Below are 22,014 nucleotides of genomic sequence, written 5' to 3' on the forward strand. Positions count from 1 at the left end.
TACAATTTCAAATTCTGTTAATCATTTCTCGCACAGAATCCTCACGACAACCAACCTAAATTAATCATTGCAACCGCAAGCTATGTGGGTGCGTAAGCATTCATCACAACTTGCAGTGTTTCTGATAACTTGCACATTCTATACAGCCAATAAGCAGAAGACAACGTATTAATTAAAGCTCAGATTAATGCACTTTAAATAGAAGAAACATGAATAAAAAAGAATTGAGATTTTCACAGGCATTCATTTTCAAAGCATATATCCAGATACCACCATGTTCAATCCACTCTACCAAGAATATTAAACGATCATTATCACCAGCGAAATGGATAGAAATGGGCATCGCAAATATTAAGATGGTCATTATTAGGTGAAATGTCCCAAGTTTATCAATCAAAAACATAAATCCATCTAAATTATTGCCAAAAAAAACTGATCCCATTTGAAAATCATGTAGTCTTAATATATATATATATAATTTACAATTTCAAATTTTGTTAATCATTTCTGGCACATAAACCCCATGACAACAAACCCAAATTAATCATTGCAAACACAAGCTATGTGGGTGTGTAAAAGAACTGGAGAATGTCATCGTGCATAACGTAAATCATAATCCGTAGTTTGATCCGATAACCTTAAATGGAATGATATTAGAACTTTCAAGCACTGCCTTCAGCCATCTCTTGCTCAACAACATTTTCTGTGACTGGATAGTAGTTGTAATGAAGTTCACCCACATCATCTCCAGACAACTTCTTCCAACCTTGAGGGCCCACATAGTAAACTGGTAGCAAAATAGTGATTTCAATAAGATCACAAATGAAACATAGGTTTTATCAATTAACTAGAATCAATTGCTTCAAAGAAAGATATGCTCATACCACTTGCTACACCCCCACTGGCCCCATCACGAAATGTTGCATGATATATAGCTCGACGACCAAGTTCACCAGCTTCTTCCACAGGCATATCCCAACGGTAGCTACAGCAGTATAAATGAGAAAGTGGCCATTAGTGCATAGAAAACAACAATGATGGATAGAAAACAGCTGAATAAACGGTTCACCATACATACCCACTATCTAGAATACCATAGGCATATGTTGACCCAGATCCAACAGAGAAGAGAGTTCCCTTAAGTCTTCCTCCTTCACTGTCAACATAATATAGACCAGGGCCCTGTAAATGTAAATACAAAGTGGCATTATGATTCCCTATAATCATTCACATTAGATAAAATTTCCTTTAATAACATGACCAAATATTCTATTACCGTTTCATCCCAACCAGCAATCATTGTGCCTATTGATAGACCCATTCCTCGGTATGAATACAGAATATTGGCCAACAATTTTGAAGCACCGGTCACTGATATCCTCCGTTTGTTTGCCAGCTCGTGCAATCGACACTGTTACATTAATAAGACATCAGATATCAACTTAAGCTGATGCCCAAGGCTGTATAAATATCCTTAAGCATGAAAGGTAAGCATGTATGATCAAAAGTTAGAACACATGAACATAAAAGACAGTGCTAGTAAAAATAATTCAATAGCAGAACTCAGGCAGACTAGATTCTAGCAGTGCCCGTCTTCAAATAACATGTGTGCACATCCAAGCAAAAAGTAACAAACAGCGAGACAATGAAGAGTTGAGGCCATTTTTTATATTCTTCAAGAAGGAAATCGCTGATATATATTGATATTCTTTTCTGAGTGATAGAATAGAAAAGGGTTACAGGACATAATAACCTAGCCAAAACAACCCTAGACAAAATAACCCAACCATAATAACCCAAGGAGAAAATAACCCAGGGTCATAATAATCCAAAGACATTATAACCTGGTCAAAATCACCCTCAACAAAATAACCCAGGGTCACATTAACCCAAGCCAAAATAACTTAAGGTAAGAATAACCAATTGACATAATAAATCCATAAGAATATAGAGAGGAAATAAAATTTATAAATTATATATTTGTTGCTAAAAACAATATTATTCAAATTTTCAATCACAATATCAAATTATGAACAATGCCCCTTATATAATTGAAACTGTTATGGTTGTCATAATCATCAATTAGCCTTTCTAGTTCACAATATTTTCTTCTTGAGTTCACGATATATTTCTCTATCTTATTCTTTCCCTAAGTTACTGATTCGGATGCAGACTCGGAAATGGATGCAGGAAGCATGATTTTTATTTTTTGAGGGATGCGGATGCGTATGGATGCCTCTGTGTATATATATATATATATAGTATTGCTAGACATATATATATAATTGTCTATTTGCTGTCCCTCACAAAACACCCAGCATTGCTCACATAGGGTAATCTATAAATGTCTATCTGCTGGGAGTTCATTGAGTGCTATCTGCTGTTACAAATTGTCTATCAGCTGGCCATACCAATCTAGGCAATGTTGGGAGTTTTGTGAGAACCATCAAGGTTGGAGTAGGACTTTACACATTCAAAGGTTCTATATACCACGCCTGTAGCTGAGTTCTGGGCAGTGACTGAGACTGTGACAGAGTTCTGGGTAGTGATTTGGTCAGTAAACAGAAGTTAGCACTCAATAAACGCACCCAGCCAGCATCCAACGCACTTCCAAACACATCCCACCTCTGTCCGCATCCGGGGCTACAGGACACGAATCGATATCCGAGTTCTTTCCGTAACCTTTTTCCCTTTTTTAATGCTTTGATGAATCTCCAGACTGAGCCATGTGATGATCGAACCAATTCCCTGAATCCTTCGATGCCATTCCTCAATAGTATTATTGGTTTTTGGAAGATCATCTTGAATAGCTGAATAGAAATTACACATTGTGATTGCAAACTGTGGCAATCGTCTATTGCCCCTTCTAGTAAGTCTTCCAATCCATGTGTCTTCAAAATAATCAATAATGGGTTGTAGAGTTTGATGGAGCCCTCATTTTTATGGTCTCCATTTATGCATTGTCCTTACTGCCCTCATCTTTTTTCCCTATAATTACTATTGTTGTTCTATTTCCCATACTCTAGTGATATCCACATTAGCCTCCACCATATGCCTACAAAATATTATTCTAACCAACACAATCCACATGAATTGTTGCAAAGATTCTATCTGTGAAATTACTTCCAGACCATCGATAAAATTCCTCATTCTATAATAAAGTTTCATCTATACTCAATACTGAGATGATTAATTGGATTTTGTAAAGAAACAAATCTCATGCTTGTAGCCCTATAACAAAGACCTTGATGAATAAATAATTTTAATTGCATCAGAAGTGTAAAATGCCAGCTAGACTGAATTGTGCAATAACTTGCTTACATTAGAAAATACGAAGTCTGAAAGATGAACAATGTGAATTTGCAAATCATGTATCCAATCTTTGGTGTATGCTTGTATGCCTACAGCAGATGGAGATGTGTCTGACTTAATTAATGCTTTTTCTAAACAAAACTGTTTCTTCTGATATAGAGTGATCTGCAAGTTGAATGTCTAAAACACTGGAACGAATTGTAATATACCCTTCTTGGAGGTCTATGTGCAATGGAAAGAAAGCCGGCCTGTAGAAGAGTCCAGTGACACACGACGTATATAATGAAGAACGGGAGCATTGGCATGCGCTTGGAGTATTAACAAATAAAGCAGCATTCAGGCATATCAGAAACATATATGTCTTCCGTAGGTGTTAAGAGACAAGTCAGCATATGAAAGGAGCCGTCAAAATGTAGAGAGCAATCACAGGAACAGAGTTGAATATCTAATATTAGATACCCAGCGAATAGCAGATGAAAATTCCGATGAAAAAAGTGCTTAGGGGCCTGTGGACAATGGTCTTCCGTAGCAGATATTGTTGAGAAGAAGCCACAAAGTTATCAAGTGACAAAATCTTTATACTGGTGGATTGCATAGCAGTTCCGGTAAGTTCAAGCTTTTATAAGAAATGGCACTTGGGGCATCAAAGTGTCAGAACACTCGCAAGTTAGTTTGGCCGTTGAGCAGATGAAGCACTTCCAAAAAATTCATACCCGATAAATGAAATGAAGGAATGAACAATTAAACTAACTGCGATCCCAGTCAGAAATTGTGTGCGGAAAAACTCAAAAATTTCTTCATCGCAGGACTGCAGGCTACTGTAGATGAAGAGCATCAATGGAGTGATTTCTAATAAAAACAGAATGTTAATAATGTTTAGAGCAATCAAATGTTGATAATAAAATTTCCACAAGTCATTTTTTTTATCAAGGATGCGATTAAGAGTATGTCCAAGCACGGGTGACAAAAAGAAATTATTTAAACTGAAGAGATGCCATTTAACTAGAAAAATTATTATGGTGTGATTGTTGATTATATTAAAAGGAAATAATTAATGTAATTATATTTGAAAGGGGTGTTATTTAGATATGACTCTTCACTTTGAAAAGTCATACCCCAAATGAACAACAATATAAATAAGGTTAGAAACCAAACCAAGGAGAGACAAGAAGTAATATTTGAAAAAAAACATTCATATTCAGGAGAAATTATTTTATATACTTGTACGGAGGGATAAGGAGTTTAATATGATTTTGTAATATAAATTCCATTATTTTATTTTAATAATAAAATAAAATGTTCTTTGTTTATTATTAAAGGCGTGGAGATTTAAACTGCAGATGAATCGTCCTTTGTAATTATTTTTGGAATTCTATATACAATTTTAATGTCAAATAAGTGGACATGGTCATTTAGCATCTTGAATATGTAAGAACCCCAAATAGGCTCTACGCTGATCACTGTTTGTTTCCCTAGGTGTAATGATTGTTTTTGGTTTGTTTTTGAACGTTTTAAGCTGTTTTTGGGTTTTTTGAGTTGATGAAAAGAAAATACAAATATTGAAAACTAATCTTACCTAAAATTATAACTCAAATCTGATTATAATGCTAATCAAATTCATTTATTCAGATGGCTCCTAATGTATGTACAATACTTATTGCTGGAAGAATACATTAAAAACATCACCATTAATAGTTGAAAACTTGATTTTTGTCTCCAATACGCAACCACGCTGCTGGTTGCTTCCTCCTTGGGCAGCGCCTATCAAAAACCGCAATATTAAATTTCTGATTTTTAATTCACTGTAGCGCTGTACTGTTCATAGTACTGTAGCTGCTGTTATAACCCCTTCCAACCTGTAAACAGATTCATCCAATTCTTTCCTACTAAAACACAATATTGACTCCAGAATGACAAAATTCAAGTGATATTTCACACCCTCAAATTGCATCAACTCTGAAGATACTACGTTCTCCACAGTCTGAATTCTTCTCAAACTTGTAGAAACCCTTGTTGCCACAACTTCAAGAAATTTCACAAGGCAAAGTTTTTAAGCAATTCTCATAACCTGCTCTTGAAGGGAAGACAAGGTTTGTTTATAAGGACTCCTCAACTCCAGAATGAGTCTCCACGCTCAATGTGGGATAAAAGATATAATAATAACATAAAAAATGTTATTACATTAAAACTTAGAAAATCCCTTTTAATTTTTCCATAAGCTTGGACCCACAATTAATTGAAACAATGGCCCCTTTTATAATATCATGACCCTCACTTAAGTTATATATTATAACTTAACAATATAGGCTCAAAACCAATAATGTTTATTTTAACTAAATAAACATTAATATCTCCATTATTACTCAACATTTTTGAATGTCGTTTGGACTGGGAGCTAACATGATAGAACTGCATATGACCATACCCCTTTTCTAAAAATAGCAGGGGTCTATCTTTATAACTCCAAAACTGCTAAAAATAGCCTGACCAAGCCAAACTCAAAGCAAAAACTCATCATAAACAAACTCTGGCAACCCAAAAGAGTACTCTGCTCTGGTCCTTGGAGGATCTCCACACCAAGGTGACCCTCTATCCAATCTTATTAGCCTACGAGGGTCTCTGATAGGCTAATCACCAGCTAAAGTGATGTCTCTAGCTAGAAGGGGACATCACAGAATAGGATCATCACAAATATTGTGAAATAAATAATTGTTTCCATATTTGTGTCCAGTTTGTCTCCCTGCCAGAGGAGTTAAAGTTCAATCTGGACTAATTCAAGATTGCGTAAATATTTGATCTGTCGCATCTTGATTATAAAGTGCATAAAACATTATAAAGTTGTACGTGAAAATTCATTGAAGTTGACTCTATTGCCCGAATGAGCAGAGGCACTGGTCTTTTTATTAAAGTCAAAAAATCTATAACTTCCTTCCTACAAGCATCAAATTAATTATTATTCAATTATACAAAACATTCAACCATTATCCAACGTCCAATTTTCATTTTAATTGAGTTCGAGGACTTTGCCAGTCGAAGAACTCCAAAAGTTTAAATTCGCTATAGAAAAGCCTTGAACCAGACAGTCAATGTTGAAGGTGAAGGTTTACCCGCCTGGGCGTAGCAGAGCCTCAAGTGCAGGGGAATTGAGAAGTATTCCCGTTCGTTGGCCAGAACTAATTGAGAAGTCCTATCGGAGAAGTGGCAAGCTCTTGGATTTCCAATCTGCGGTTTTAGGAACCAACAGAATCTCCTCATGTTCTATATAACAATGAGATTGAAGAAGTGTTTCAAATGCATAATTGTGTCTATATGAGCCACAAAAGCTAACGCACCAAGTTTCTTGATCTCAAATGCAAATACTTCATCAACATTGTAACGTGTTTTGTAGACCTCCTTGAATTCTCTTCCACAAGCATTGAGAAAAATGGAAAAATATACTTGAATAGTGGCATTGAATAATTTTCAGAAATAGCTCTCATGAAACTTGATTCAAAATCAATAAGTAAACTTTATGGGTTTAGATTAGGTTGATGTTGTTTTAATTTTGCAAGTACTTGTGTATAAGTAGTTCTTGTTTTGTTGGTCAAAACTATTACGAAGTATTTGATAAAATACTTGCTTGATATTAACAAAGATCGAGAGGTCAATATATACAAAAGAATAAAACGATGTTTCCTTAGGAAACGGTCGTAAAGAATAGAAACATTATATTCTAGCTAAAAGAACGTTAATAGATAACTACAAACTAACTAATACTAGAAACATTCTAATATTTACAATAGATTACAAATAGATAACCATTAACTAACAATAGAAGCTTATCTATTATCGTAATACCCTCCCTTAATGGTTAATTTATTCACAACACCAAGTTGTCCTCTGAATTTAACAAACTTATTAGGACCAAGAGGCTTGGTAAGAATGTTTGTAGTATATTGTCTCGTCTTTGACCAGTTGTCATATGTAGTGACAATGAACATTCACATGCTTGGTTTGTTCATGGAAGACTACACTCCGTGCTAATTTGATAATGCCTAGGTTGGTCATGCTGGTGACATTTGCATATCCCCAGACATCCGTAGAGGCCAAACAACTTCACAACTTGCCTTGAATGTCCCTCTGTATTCGGTCTCTGTAGAGGAGACAGAAATTGCATGTTGCTTCTTATTGGTCCATGTGATGTCACCAAATCCCAAATTGAACACCTATCTAGAAGTTGACTTTTTATTGTCAACAGAGTGCCCAATCTGAATTTGTGAACCCATAGTTGGCATAATTGCCGAAAAATCGGCAAGTTTCTACTAATCGCATTGTTTTTCGGATCAGCAAGTTTTTTCCAGATTTAATCACCTTGTCTAGAGAAAAAATTGCAGAGGTTTTGCAAAAATAAGGTTTTTTAGAGAAACTTTTTTTTAAAATTTTATTTTTATTTTTTATTTTTTTTAAACAAAAGGCAAAAAGCCTATATATATTATGTAAAATAGAGAAATACAGTATGCTAGTACAGCTGGGAAGAGGAAGATGTGATTGTAATGATGTATTTACTTCTACTTTGACACAAACTATTTACTATTATGTTTCCCGCCATAAACATTCCGCATGAGAATACGATTTTGTACCCACCATGCATTTATATATAACTCTTTGCTTGTTTCTTTTGTGTTCTCTTTAATTAACTCATTAGATGCATCTTCTCATTGAAATTTGCAAAAAAATGTATTCTGAATTAAATTTTAGCAGTTTTTTAGGTTCCGAAGTTTTCTCGAGTTTTTTTTTTTAGATGGCCGATTTTTTCCTAAATAAACTTTTAGGGGGCTTGGCAAGTTGTTGTCGAGTCCAAATTTTCCAACTATGTGTGAACCCAATGAGTCTAGGATTAGAACTTCAAGAGAAAGTAAGTCCAAAATCTGCAGTGCCCTTCACATAACGAAGCCCACACTTTGCTGCCATCCAATGATCAGCCTTAGGAGCTGTCATAAAACGTGAGATGTAGCTGATTGCGAAGCCGATATCACGCCTACTAGCAGAGAGGTAGATGAGGCTGCCTACTAATTGCCTGTATGTAGCATCATCAACAAGAGGAGAATCAAACTTGGCTGATAACTTGAGACCCTTCTCCATGGGTGTAGATGCAGGTTTGTGTAATAGAGCCTTGGCATATTTGGACTAAGAGATAAATATACTAGAAGACAATTGCTAAACCTCAACACCTAGGCAATAGTGCATGAGCCCAAGGTCAGTCATATCAAAAGACTAGCATAAACTTTGTTTGATTCCCTAAATCAAAGATGTCGAACTGCCAATGATGATCAAATCATCCACGTAAATAACCAAAAGGAGGATGTCACTATTAGTAGTCTTGATGTACAAATTTGAGTTTGAAGAACTCCTTTGGAAGCCTTAATCACTGAGGTACTTATCAATTTTGATGTACCATGCCCTAGGGGCTTGCTTCAAGCCATAGAGAGCTTTCACTAATTTGAGAACCTGATGTTCTTTACCGGCAACCTTGAAACTAGGAGGTTGCATCATGTAAACCTCTTCGTGGAGATCACCATTCAAGAAAGCACTCTTGACATCCATCTGATGGACCTTCCAACCAAACTGTACTACCATGGCTAGGACTAATATGATTGTGCTCATCTTTGTAGTAGGGGCAAAGGTCTCCTCATAATCAATGCTCTGACACTGAGAAAAGCCCTTTGCAACTAAACAAGCTTTGTACTTATCCAAAGTACCATCAGATTTGTATTTGATCTTGTAAACCCATTTGCAACCAATGGGTTTCTTCCCTGGTGGAAGATCAGAAAGGACCAAGTGCTATTCTTCAGCAGGCTCTAGTGTTCAGATGTCATGGTCTGTTCCCACTCTGGAATTCCTTTAGCCTCGAAATATGTTTGAGGTTCAAATACACTGTGAATGTTGGCCATGAGAGCAAAGTTAATAGGCTCTGTAGGATTTCTCTTTTTCCGAATCACGAAGACCAACAAGTGTCTTAGCCCACCACTTAGGCCAAAGAGGAGAATGACCAACATTAGTATCAAGAGATGCTCTATGATTAGGTTCCTCATCTAAAGAATCTAGATCAAACTCAGGTGAAGCATCTACAAATCTGGGTGATCCTACAGAAGAAGTTGGAGGTGTCTATACAGGGATCACTGGTATAACTAGAGCCGCATGAGCTACTCGAGCCCCCAGCTTAACATGCATCACAAACTCCAAGATGTTGAGTTTGAATCTCTAGCAAACCGAGGACAAGCTCTTACCGAGCAAATCGAGAGATAATGCAAATTTAAGTGCCCATATAGCTGATGCCAAAGTGTGCTAACAAAAGACTATCGAGCAGGCATAGCTAAGTCCCAAGAATCACCAAAATTAGTGAGTCGGAAAATACCATGATCCTCAAGACCCACTACAACAATAGACTGAGTCTCCCTATCAATGATGGTACACTGGATGTAAACTGAAGGTGACATCCAACAGTGGAGAATGTCACAACAACTGACTGACTGAGAGTAGATTTAGTTCCATCCCTGGAACGTAGTAAACATCGAGGAAAATGGGATTCCTCCCAGCAAATTGAATCTGAATGTTGCCTTCGCTGACAACGATGTACTCTTCTCCGCCACCAAAAATAACAGAATCTAAATAAGGTTGGTAGTCAGTGAACCAGTCCCTGCGATGGATGAAATGACGAGAGGCACCTAATCAATGTACTAGGCAGACGACTTTACATGATCTGTTGGTCTTATAGCCATGCCATGAAGGCGTAAAAGGCAGAATCCATCTTCTTAATGTGCTCTGCATTGTTCGCTTTGGGCTGCAAACCTAATTGCTTATAGATTGGGCAGCTAAGCATTTCCTTGTGGCAATAGTTGCATTAAATGTTCTTTTGGGAGCCTTCTGAATCTAAATTAGAGGATTTTTGCTAAGAAGACTATTGAGACTTGCCTTTGTCCTTCTGAAAGGATTTAGCACCAAAGGCTTGCTCTAAGGAGGTGGAGCTAGAACTACTACCAAACTGTTATTTCCATCGATCTTGTTTAAGCAGGAGTGTGCACAGATCTGTGAATTTCATATCAACATTAGAAGACGTGATGTTGAGTCTCGATAAAATACTCGTACGACTTGGGTAAACTCTGAAGAATGATAACCACAATGTCCTCTTCCTCCATCTTGCAACCAATGGCAAGCAACTGATCATAGACTTCCTAAATCGTATTCAAGTGAGCCTGGAGCGATGTTCACTCCTCCATGACAATAGAAAACAGAGTGTTCTTCAAAAACAAGCTCTGTTTTGTTAGAAGTCTCATGAAGATTCTTGAGATGTGCCCATATCTCGACAGTTGTCTTGTCAAATGGAATCTAAGAGAGTTGATCATCAGCAAAAGCATCACTGCCTCCTGATTATTCAGATCCCATATATCCTAATCAGTACCAAGGGCAGTCGGATGTTGTGTAACACCCAAAACAATCAGATCAGTATTCCAATATTCAAAAATTGTTATTATCCGCTACTTCCAAGTGCCATAATTCTAACCACTAAATTTTGAATTGCTCTTGAGCAAACTTTTAGTAGAGATGCCATAACATGTTTTTCTATGAAAAAGTTTGAACATTAGTGAAGGCATGTTCTTTGAGACAAAAAGACGGAAGAATCGAAAAATTTAAAGGGGTGCCCAGAAGAGAGCTCGAAAAACCCAAAAAGAACATCATGTCGATTTCATGATTGCTGGCTCGAAAATCGAGGCACAAAAATCTAAGCACCCAAAAAAATTTGACAACCCAATCAAGCTCTCGAAAAACCCAACAAGAATTTTAGATTAGGGTTTCGAATAGAAACATCCTGGGCTGAAAAAAGCTTGAACTCAATGGCGAATCTACAGCAAAAACACAATTTCTTGGCACAAATTTGTTACAAAGGATTTTAAGAAACCCTTGGTGTCGCTCCCAGCACTAGATGCGCACTAAAAATGGTTGAAAATGCCCAAAAAACAATCAAATTTTTTTAGAAACAACAAGAAAAAAAAACATGAATATTGATTGTCAATATTCTCAAACAAACCCTGGTTCGAAACAAATATATCAGAAAAAAAAATTGAAAATAGGGTCTAATAATTTCATAAAAGAAATTATGATTTTCAAAAAAAATTAAAGTGGCCCTAATACCATATTACAAAGCATTTGGTAAAATACTTGCTTGATATCGACAAAGACCGAGAGGTCAATATATACAAAAGAATAAAATGATGTTTCCTTAGGCAACATTGTAAAGAATAGAAATATTCTATTCTAGCTAAAAGAAAGCTAAAGAAAACTAATAGATAACTACAGACTAACTAATATTAGAAACATTCTAATATTTACAATAGACTACAAATAGATAACAATTACTAGTAATTAAGCTTATCTATTATCGTAATAAAAACAATATAAATGAGTGGAAATATTGCATCATTGTAATAACTCATGAATCGTGCACAACTATTGAAAAATACTTGGCACTGTTATAAATGTATCCACATCATTTATATCATGAAAAAGAAACTTTTCCCCTTTATTAGAAATATATTCAATTGGCAAGATAAGATCTATTGATGTTAAAAGGATTTGGTGGTGGTGCTTCAATTCTTAATCTTCTTCTTCAAATCATTTTCGATAATGCATTAGTTGATGGTATTGCTCCTACTACGGGTAATGAAATATTATAACATGGAGCAATAATGATATTTCTTGTAGAATCTAAAGTCAAACAAGCCATGTCTTCTATTTCGTTCAATTTGTGTTTGACAGTGATCATCTCAGGTTTTAGAACATGATCATGTTCTGTACTACTAATCACATCACCAAATTTTGTTTGTGTTGTAGTATAACACTGACTTGAACATTTGTTTTATTTTTTAAAATATTATACGCAACACCAAATTATTTTATTAATGATTTGTCAATAAAACAAATATGTGCAACTATTTAAAATAAGTTTTTTTTTTGTTTGTTTGACTAGCTAAAAATTGAAGAGGCATTGTACAAAATATCTTCTTTTATGAAATTAGATTTCTCCATTTCATATCACTCTACAGAGTCTTACTTCTCCCCTCCTACTTTCTTCACTTTTCTAAATTCTACCACTACATTTATCTTCTTAATGTCTCTCCATAATGCCTCTTCACTTAGGGTCTGTTTGGTTCCTGGAAGATGACAGGAATTGGCTTTTTCAAAATCTAGATTTGGAATTTTTTGCATTTGTTTCAAAATTCGCAAAATGGAATTAGCATACTGGACTTCCAATTTTGCCTCAAAACCAGGTTTTCCAACTTCCTACTAGCAAGTAGGAATTGAAAATCAAATCCTGGTTATGTTTTTTAAGGATTGTAAAAACAATAGATTGGACTACTTTTTGAAATTTGCCTTCAACTCCAAGATTACACATAAAAATGTGTCTTCGCACGCATCTTCGGAGTGAAACAAACAGTTCAAGTAAAATCCCAAAAATCGGAATGAAGATTTGCAAAACCTTGATTTGGCTAAACCAAGGTTTGTAAAAATCCCGATTTTTTAAATTCCACGAACCAAACGGACCCTTATATCTTGTGAATAACTCTCAATTAGCTTACTCCCCCAAAATTGCCTTTATTTTTAGTCATTTACCATTTTATAGGTAATTTAAGCATATTAAAGGTGTTTTAGGGTTATTTTAGGGACATATAATGGATATATAGTCTAAAAATAACCTCAATAGCCTCTTTGGTGCCTCTGTAATGCCTACCCCTAGTTTACTTTTCATGTTTTATTGCCGAATTCTTTTAGGTCAACTTTATGGTTATGTTTTATGATATAGTATTACTTGGTCACCTGATTTGATTGGATGTTATTTCATACTCAGTTTATATATTTGATGAGCTATTTGATACTCAAGCTATTTCATTAAATGGGTTAAAATGAACTATCAAGAGTCGGAGTTTTACCTTGTCCATCCCTCAAGTGCTAATACAAGCTAGGATGGGAGTAAGAGAGGATGCTTGGTTGTGACCTTTTGCTTCGTTAGTATGCCTTGTCTGTATGAAGGGATATTGATCCTACATAGAGACACTAGGGGGCCGAAGTCCAGAGACACTGCCAGGGTAGCCTTAGAGTTGGCTCATGCGATGACACTTCCCCACTTACATAGTAGATTTCCTATGTGTCTTTGTTGCCTCTGGGATTAGATGTTATTTGTGTCTTGGTACCTTTGAGATAGATTGCTATCAAGTTTTCTTTGATCTAGATGTTGGTTATGATTGTTGGATTTGTTATCCGTATGGGACTTGAGATTATCTCCACAACACGATAGGAGTGGACCATTTAGGTTCCATGAGGTCGAGTGGTAATGTTTCTTATACCATTGAAATCTGACAGCTCGATGTCGTTGCTGGATGTACTTGTGTAGTTATTTCTTTCATCCAAATCTTGTGTTTCTGTTGGATGGTTATATTATGTTGTATTGTACTTGATTATCAGAGATCTTATGAGATGATGTATTTATTCATGATGTATATTCTTTGAGCTTTTCATACCCTGTGACTTGTACAGCGGATGATTATGCATTATGGTGGCATCTTATTATGAGTATACCAAGTGGCATCTTATGTAATTGTATATTATTTAATTGGATTCGTACTTGTGGTTATTATATGATGTGGATTTGTTGTGTATTGGATTTAGTATTAATAAAACTTATGTATGTGATTCAACATCATGGAAACCTTAAGAGATGTAATTTGTTTATGGATTGTTTGTATGTATATGAGAATGTTGGGCAAACTTAGTGAAACTTTAGGTTAATTTCTTTTGGGTTCCCTAGTGGGGCATTACAGCCTCACAATCCCTTCTTTTTTACTATCCTCTTTATTTTATGACATTTCTAATTCACTAACTTGATCTAAAATTACCATTGGTTATTTTGTCCATGGGTTTTACGACCCTAGGTTATTTTGTCTTTGGTATTATGGCAGGGTTATTTTGTCCTTGGGATATTATGGCGGTGTTATTTTGTCCTTGGGATACTATGGCGGGGTTATTGTGTCCAAGGTTATTTTGGCTGGGTTATTATGTCCGCATACCATATTTTCATCTATTGTCTGCAGATCTCAGGGAGGACAATCATTGCTTCAGTTTTAGCCTAGTTTTGTGCATATTGTAAATCTATCTACTGCTCTTTCATTAATAAAATGACTCTTGTGTGCCTGGGTTTTTTACCCTCAAGTTGGAGGGTTTTTCTAGGGTAATTTACTGTATCATTTGTTCATTTATTTTGTTTTCTGTTTATCTTCAATTCTACTAACAAACTTCAACATGGTATGAAAGTAAGGTTAGCTCCAAAAGAGGACTGGTAGTGTTGTAGGGAGAGGCTGTAGCTCAACTTAGAGTTTTCTTCCTTCTTTTGGCATTGGGTGTCTTGATCTTTTCTAGAAGAAAGCTTCTGGTTGTTGAGGGCTGTTGTTGTTCAAGGGGATTGCTCGAGAGCATCCTTTTCATGGTTGTTGGTATCTAAGATGTAATTTTTGGTGCAAGATCTTGAGAGGGCATGATTGTTGGTATCTAATTAGACAACTTTGAAGCAGCTAGCGAAAAAATGGAGCTTGCAGTTTGCAAGTGTGTTATTTTTGTGTCTCTAGGTCGCTTATGCTGGAACTGAAACTGGTTTCAGAGTGCTCATCAGAATGGTGGCAATCATTCATTTACTTCTCAAAAAGTTTGCATCTCAATTCTTAAGGTATGATTCAGGTTTTCTATACAGTGCTTGCTTCAGTTTCTTTGATTTAGGTAATGGTGTGAGATCTCCTTCGAGCTCAAAATGGTGGTAATCATTGATTCTCTTCTCAAAACTTTTGCATCTCAGTTCTTAAGGTATGATTTGGGTTTTGCTCTATACGGTGCTTGCTTTAGTTTCTTTGATTTGGGTAATGGTGTGAGATCTTTGCTCTATTCAAGAATAGCACGGTCTTAGATTCTGTTTTATATCTTTCATTCCCCATTCTCAATTTATCGCTCTTGGACAAATCATTATGCTATTCCTTTTGTCGATTTGATTACAAACATTTTAAACTGCCTTCATTTTTTCAGTTCAGCTATATGATATGCTTTTGATGTTGGTTTCATTTCCTTAATAAGCGATGTTGAATCTGATCCTTGCCAACTGTGTTCACGCTTCTTTCATTATGTTTTATAGGTCCTGCTTATAGGTTTAGTCTCATGGAGACATTAATCATATTAATTGTTATCTTAACTCCCTTACAGTGTTATCGTTCATTTTATTTTAATTTGCATCTTGGTATTGTTGCTGCTGCTTCATTCATCATCATTTCCTTTTCATGTGCCTCTCAAAGATGCTGATAGTGGTATGCGTCACTTCTTGCAACCATGAAATCATTTTTTTGAAAAAGAAAACCTCAAGAACATTTTTCCCTTCTCATCATTATGGACATTATCCTTGGAGTTCTCATATGAGCATCATTTGTTTTTCTGCTAAATGATCCATTTCATAGATTTGAATAGGTTTGGAATGATGATTTTCTCTTTTTTATTAGTTTTTGCAAGCAAGAATACAGTGGGGTTATTTTTTCTAATGAAAGCAGTCTCCTTTTTCTCTGCTTGTTCTTGTGGAGACGTGAGCTTGTCGTTGACATTTTTTCTGTTTTTGCAGCTGTTAGATGTGAAGATAAGCGAATCTGGGATATAATGGATATATCAGACGTTGTGCAATTAGTTTGCTGGATTGAACTTTGTTGGAGGTTGTAAGCCTGCTAGATGGATCTTTTGCTTTAAAGAAACATGTGCAAAACTATCTGCTTCTGCAAACCCTGCTAGTTAGCCATTTAACAGTCTGCTTTCCCCCTCCACCTCTTCTAATTGATGGGAAAGAGAGAAAGGCTAATACAGAGAGAAGAAAAACACAAGTACACAACTCTCTTACAGGGAGAGGCGCAGGGGAGGCAGCAGATTGAGAATCTGCTGGGGTTGCTTATGATGCCATGGAGTGGTGGTCTGAGTCAAGGGACGTTGAACATCATATCAAAATCCTCCTTGAGTTGCTGGAAATATACAGAAAATATCTTTGCAAGTCTGTGATTCCAACACAATATTTCTGGAAAGCTAAAACAGAATCTTTAACTGCAGCAATGCCCATTTTAAATGTGAAGAAGATATTCCAGTTTAAAGAAATTTTCAATGAGCTGTCTGAATAGAATCAGCTGCTGTGAGGTGTTGTGCGAGAATGCTGCCCTTGCTGAGAGGGAGTCACAGCAGCAGTTGCTCTTTAATGCATATTTCTCTGAGATGAAAAAATACGAGGTGAAAGCCCTTGAGAGATGTTGCTCTTTAATGCATGTTTCTCTGAGATGAAAGAGTATGAGGTGAAAGCACTCAAGAGATGTGGCTCATTCCACAGATGGGAGTAGCCAGGGTGAACGTCATGTTGAGAGATTCCATGACGGCATTACATTGAGTGATTCCATGATTGGCACTTGTGTACATGTTTTTTTTCCACGCATGGGAGTAGCCATGGCGGACATCATGTTGAGCGGTTCCATGACATTATCACACTGAGACATTCCTTGATAAAAAAACTTTTCCACAAATGGATTATGCCATTGTGGGTGTCATGTTGAGAGATATCTAGGAAGATACCTCCCTAGCTAAGGAGTGTTGGAGATATAGCTTCAGAAGATATCTTCCTCCCAATTTGAAATATATAAATAATCTATTTACTAAAGACATGAAGGCTCCTCAATTTGAAGGGACAAGACATCAAATAGTCAAGCGTCAAGACAATGAAAGGTCAAGACAACAAAGGGTCTTCAAATTGTAATGGCAAGACAATGAATGAAGGGTCAAGGTAATGTTTTAAGTGATTGTATAGAAAGGATTATTTTCATCTATAGGATAACACAAGTAATTAAAATATTAATAATTAAAGGATAATATAATGTAATAAAGCTAGAAAGAATCAAGGAAGAAAAGAGGATACACAAACAGAAACAGAAACTAATAATAATTTTTCAAATAGAGTACAAACAATGAGAGAATGAAACAAATGAAGAAAGACAAAAGAATTCCAATAACAGATGCAAAAAGGTGTGGAATATAAGGGTGACAAAGAAAGAATAAGTGGGAAACAATCCTAAAGGAATTTATTTCCTATCCGAGTCCCCGGATGTCCTGGGAATGCAAGGATGGTCGAGGGACATCCCTCCTAGGCGTCCCCGATCTGCATTTTTTTTACAGAAATGTCCTCAAAACTCGAGGACCACACTGCTAGGTCCCAGGGACATTTGACTGTTCCCAGGACAGTTGAGGGAAATCTAGGACATTCCCACCATCCCTAGCATGGCCAGACATCCTAAAGGAATTTAGTGGGAATAAAGTGGGAAACAATCCTAAGGCCCCGTTTGGTTGCTGGCATAGGAATAGAAAATTAGAATAGAAAAATGGAATGGGAATGGAAATGAGGAATGGGAATAAAAATAGGCAATTCCAATCATGTTTGGTGCACTTGGAATTCGACTGGGAATATGTTAATCTATTGTTTGGTTGTACAAAAATAGAATAAGAATAAGGTTAAGTTTTGTATTTTTTTAAACATTTTTCCTAAAAAAAATTTTAATTTATTATTTTTTTAGTTAATTCATTTTCATTTTCATTTTTTTAAACAAATAGATATAATTTTTAAAAACGTTATTAAAAAAACTTTAAAAAGAAAAATTTAACAAAAAAAATTCAAAAAGTAAAAGTAAAAAAAAAAAATTCAAAAAAAAAAAATTATAAAAAAAAATAATAATAATTTTTTAAAAAAAATAAAAAATATTTTTTAATGGAAAATCGGAATGGGAATGGAAATGGCCTATTCCAATAACAGATATTTTTTGGCATAGACATATGCTCATTTTAGGGGCAAAATTGGAATATGTCTTCCTATTCCCAATTCCGATAGAGCTTACCAAACAGCGAATATAAAACATATTCTCATTTCGTTTTCCTATTCCACTCATATTCCAACAACCAAATGGGGCCTAAAGAAATTTATTTCCTATCTGAGTACCCGGATGTCCTGGGAATGCAAGGATGGTTGAGGGACATCCCCCCTAGGTGTCCCCGATCTGCATATTTTTTACAGAAATGTCCTCAAAACTTGAGGACCGCGCTGCTAGGTGCCAGGGACATTTGACTGTTCCCAGGACAGTTGAGGGAAATCTAGGACATTCCCACCATCCCTAGCATGGCCAGACATCTCTGACCAAGCAATCATTTTAAAAAGAAAAATTATCTTAAGAAAAAAATTCTTCATGAATATTGACAATGAATACTATAACAGTAGAATGAGCAGGTCAATTGTAAAATGAACCGAAGTGTGACTACTATCCATAGAAAAGAAGCACACAGTTGTAGAATTAGAGTATAAAAATAGGATTATCATCTAACAGTCGGCAAACATGCAACTGCATACAGCTATAAAAAATGAAGAAAGGTATGATTGCATACAGTTGGAAGATGAAGCTAAAAGCTGTGGAATGGAAGCATAATGCTATAACCATTTTTGTCAAAGGAAAGGCATGTGACTGCACACGATTATTGAATGATGACATGCAAATAATCTAATGGGGTCACTTACTGATCATTATTTATTGATAATGTTTTGACAATGAATTCTGAATTATGAATGCTTGTTGAGTATTGAGCATGAATTTTGAATCCTAAACAAACATATTATAAAGGTTCTATAATGTATATATGCACACTTTCACCATGTTTTCATATGAGCTTCAAACCTCCCTATATATATTAATTTTCCATAAATTTATAGAGTCATCCCCTTTGCCATCCCAAAATTGGCAAAACATCTGCTTCCCAAAAGACCAATAGATGTATCCATGGTAGTATGACAGTTTGGATGTGCGGTACACACTTTGTTAAGTTTGTGACACATGCTTTTTGCTTTGATTGTGAGATATCATTACATTGATTGATATCTGATCAAGGAATTAGTTAATTGACAGTTGAGTCTCACTCCATACTTGTTTTGTAGGGAAAATTTTCATTGGGATCGAACAGTGTATTATTTTATATTTGCCACTTTGTATTCTCGTCCACATTTCTCTACCTTGCATTGCTTCGCCTTGCGGTTCTAAAGATTAGTTTGTCAGTCACCAAGGAGGCATTTCTACAACAAGAGCTAGATGCTCTGTTTCACTGAGTTTCAGGGATAGGGATGTGTTTCCTGTACAAATACAATTTAGGGCCAATTTTTAGGAGACTATAGGGAACGGCTATAAAAAAATAGGGGAGTTTTTGTAGAGAAAGGAGATTGTTGAAGTGTTGGAACCTATCATGGAACAATCATCATCATTTTATCACTGATGTCAAACCTGCTACTTGCTGGTAAGACAATTGTTTTTTAGTCTGAATGCTATAATTTGATTGATTGATGAAGAGGATTTGAAAAAAGAGGATAACAAGTGTACCAAGAGAAAGGTTGAGTTATATGGTGTATAAAAGGAGCACTAAGACCAAACAAGACTTTGATGATATGATGTATTGTTTATCTACCTAAGGCTACAGCGAAAGGTTACTTAAGCAAAGACAAGGAGACTGAATTAAAATGTGTCTACCAAGCCTGACCGAGCAAACATTGGAAGTCGAGCAACTTAGCTTAGGCCGAGCAGAAAGTTAGCTATGACCAAGCAAATTTGGTATGAGCCGAGCAAAGCAAATCTTAGTATGTGCCAAGCAAAGGAAGTTTAGTAAGTGCCGAGCACTAGTAAAAATACAGTAAGTGTCGAGTGTCAAAGAATGGTAGTAATGACCGAGTGAAGACTTAGTTCATGCTGAGCAACCTAGTGTTGGCCGAGCATCAGAAGACTTTTATTGCCGAGAAACAGCCTGTTATTACCAAGTGACAGTAAAAAGAGTTTGATCAAAGTTTTGATGAATCTGAGCCGACAAAGTTGATTTCTTGAATTGTGTGAAGCATGTTGAAGATAAGTATGATGAGTTGGTGTCACAGAATCAAGATAAACCGTTTTTAAGGTGAATCTAACGAGGATTGTAAGAGAAGTTTCTAGAGGGGACCTAATGGAAAGAAGGGAGGATTCGATGAATCTAACCTAGCCCTAAGATGGACGATTGTGATTAAGCAGAAAAAGATCAAAATTCTCTATATAAGGGGATACAAGGCCAAAAGCAAAAGGTAAGAGTGCGAGCCAAAGAAAGACAAGAAGTCTAAAGGCTTGCTTCATATGGTGGCCAAAGGAAAGAATTTGTTGTTGGCATACTGAGCATAGGCTTAAGGAGGTGGCAGCTTGAAGGGTAAACAAGCAATCAGAGATGAAAGGAATGAATGCCAAGCAAACTGGACAGCTGAGTCAAAGATCTGAGTTCTGCAAGTGAGTTGTTTTATTATCAAATCAAGTCCTGTTGCTACTTTCTAACAATTGTATCAATCTGGATAAATCCTTTGGATTAAGGTTGACCTAACAGTCATGAGTAAATCCTTTAACTAAGTGACATTCTAATGGGATGTTTTAAAGTCCTCTAACAAGGCTCACTCCTAACAGGGTGATTGAAATCATTTAATAAAGGTCACATTTCACAGTGTGCATTGTAACCTTTAACAAGGTTGGCTCCCCATAAAGCTCACTTCGGAAGAGTGAAAATTGGTAGCATGTTATTGGTGGTTTTTCCCAAATTGGGTTTCCACGTTAAATCTTTGTGTCAAATTGTGTGAATGAGTTTGTGATGTTTAATGTTTGCATTTTTGCAAAGTTGTTTTGACCTAGGACAGTAACCTACAAAGTTATGGAGCTATTGGATGATCTAATCAATGCATGCACATATATGTTTGGTGAGTACTGAAAAGTTTTATTTGTACATTTGGACCTCGGATAACAGATTCACCCCCCTTCTCAATTATTCTAAATATTGCAACAATTGGTATCAGAGCTATTGGTGCTTGTGAGGAAACAATTTGAAGGTTTTTGAAGCTAAAGCTCAAGATGTACAGAAAGGAGATACCTAAGCTCAACAAGGATAACTTTCCTGCATGGCAAAGTTTGATGAAGCTGCATCTAGGAGGACTTGGAGATTTTGCAATGTCAACTGTGACCACTGAATATGTAGAAGTGACTAGAGCCCTTACTACATAGCAACTAAACGAGAAGAAAGAACACAATCAGGCAATGTTGGAGATTTCTTCTGCCCTAAGCTATTCAAAGGTTGATGACATCAAGGAGTACTTCTGCTAAATAAATGTGGAATGCCCTAAAGAAGATCTATGGAGGAGATAAGAATGCGTTGAGAGACAAGGTAGAAAGTCTAAGAGGAAAATTTGATGATATGAGAATGCAAGAAGGTGAGACTAAAGACCAGTATTGTGCAAGAGTCAAAGATGTTGCTAATGCCATCAGAGGATCAAATGGAAAGATTGAAGATGAGACTATGATCAGCAAAGTGTTAAGAACCTTGCTGCCTATCTATGTTATTTGAGTCTTTGCTATACAAGAATCGAGATGTACTCCTGCTAAACTGACACTCAAAGAGCCTAAAGATAAGAGTAAGACAAAAGTCAGACATGTTTCTAGTGATAGTGATACAAATGAAGAAGATGTAGATGAACTTGAAGCATTGTTCGCTAGGAGATTTCAAAGAGACAAAAAAAAGATACAAAGGTAA

The 22,014-nt window shown here is 36.0% G+C and overlaps 1 protein-coding gene across 1 annotated transcript in view; it reads right to left on the reverse strand.

Moving 5' to 3' along the window:
• Nucleotides 1-441: 441 nt before the first annotated feature.
• LOC149576171 (proteasome subunit beta type-5-like) overlaps nt 442-22,014 on the reverse strand; it is a 39,654-nt gene continuing 18,081 nt past the window's right edge. The window contains exons 5-8 of the mRNA XM_089816513.1: nt 1,277-1,411; nt 1,079-1,182; nt 885-985; nt 442-787 (exon numbers count right to left, since the gene is read on the reverse strand). Coding sequence (XP_089672639.1) covers nt 663-787; nt 885-985; nt 1,079-1,182; nt 1,277-1,411 — 465 coding nt within the window. The 3' untranslated portion in view covers nt 442-662. The remainder of the gene's footprint in view (nt 788-884; nt 986-1,078; nt 1,183-1,276; nt 1,412-22,014) is intronic.

The sequence above is a fragment of the Cupressus sempervirens genome, chromosome 1, assembly GCF_028749045.1.
Source record: "Cupressus sempervirens isolate cs-2001-9-10 chromosome 1, ASM2874904v1, whole genome shotgun sequence".
NCBI lineage: Eukaryota > Viridiplantae > Streptophyta > Pinopsida > Cupressales > Cupressaceae > Cupressus > Cupressus sempervirens.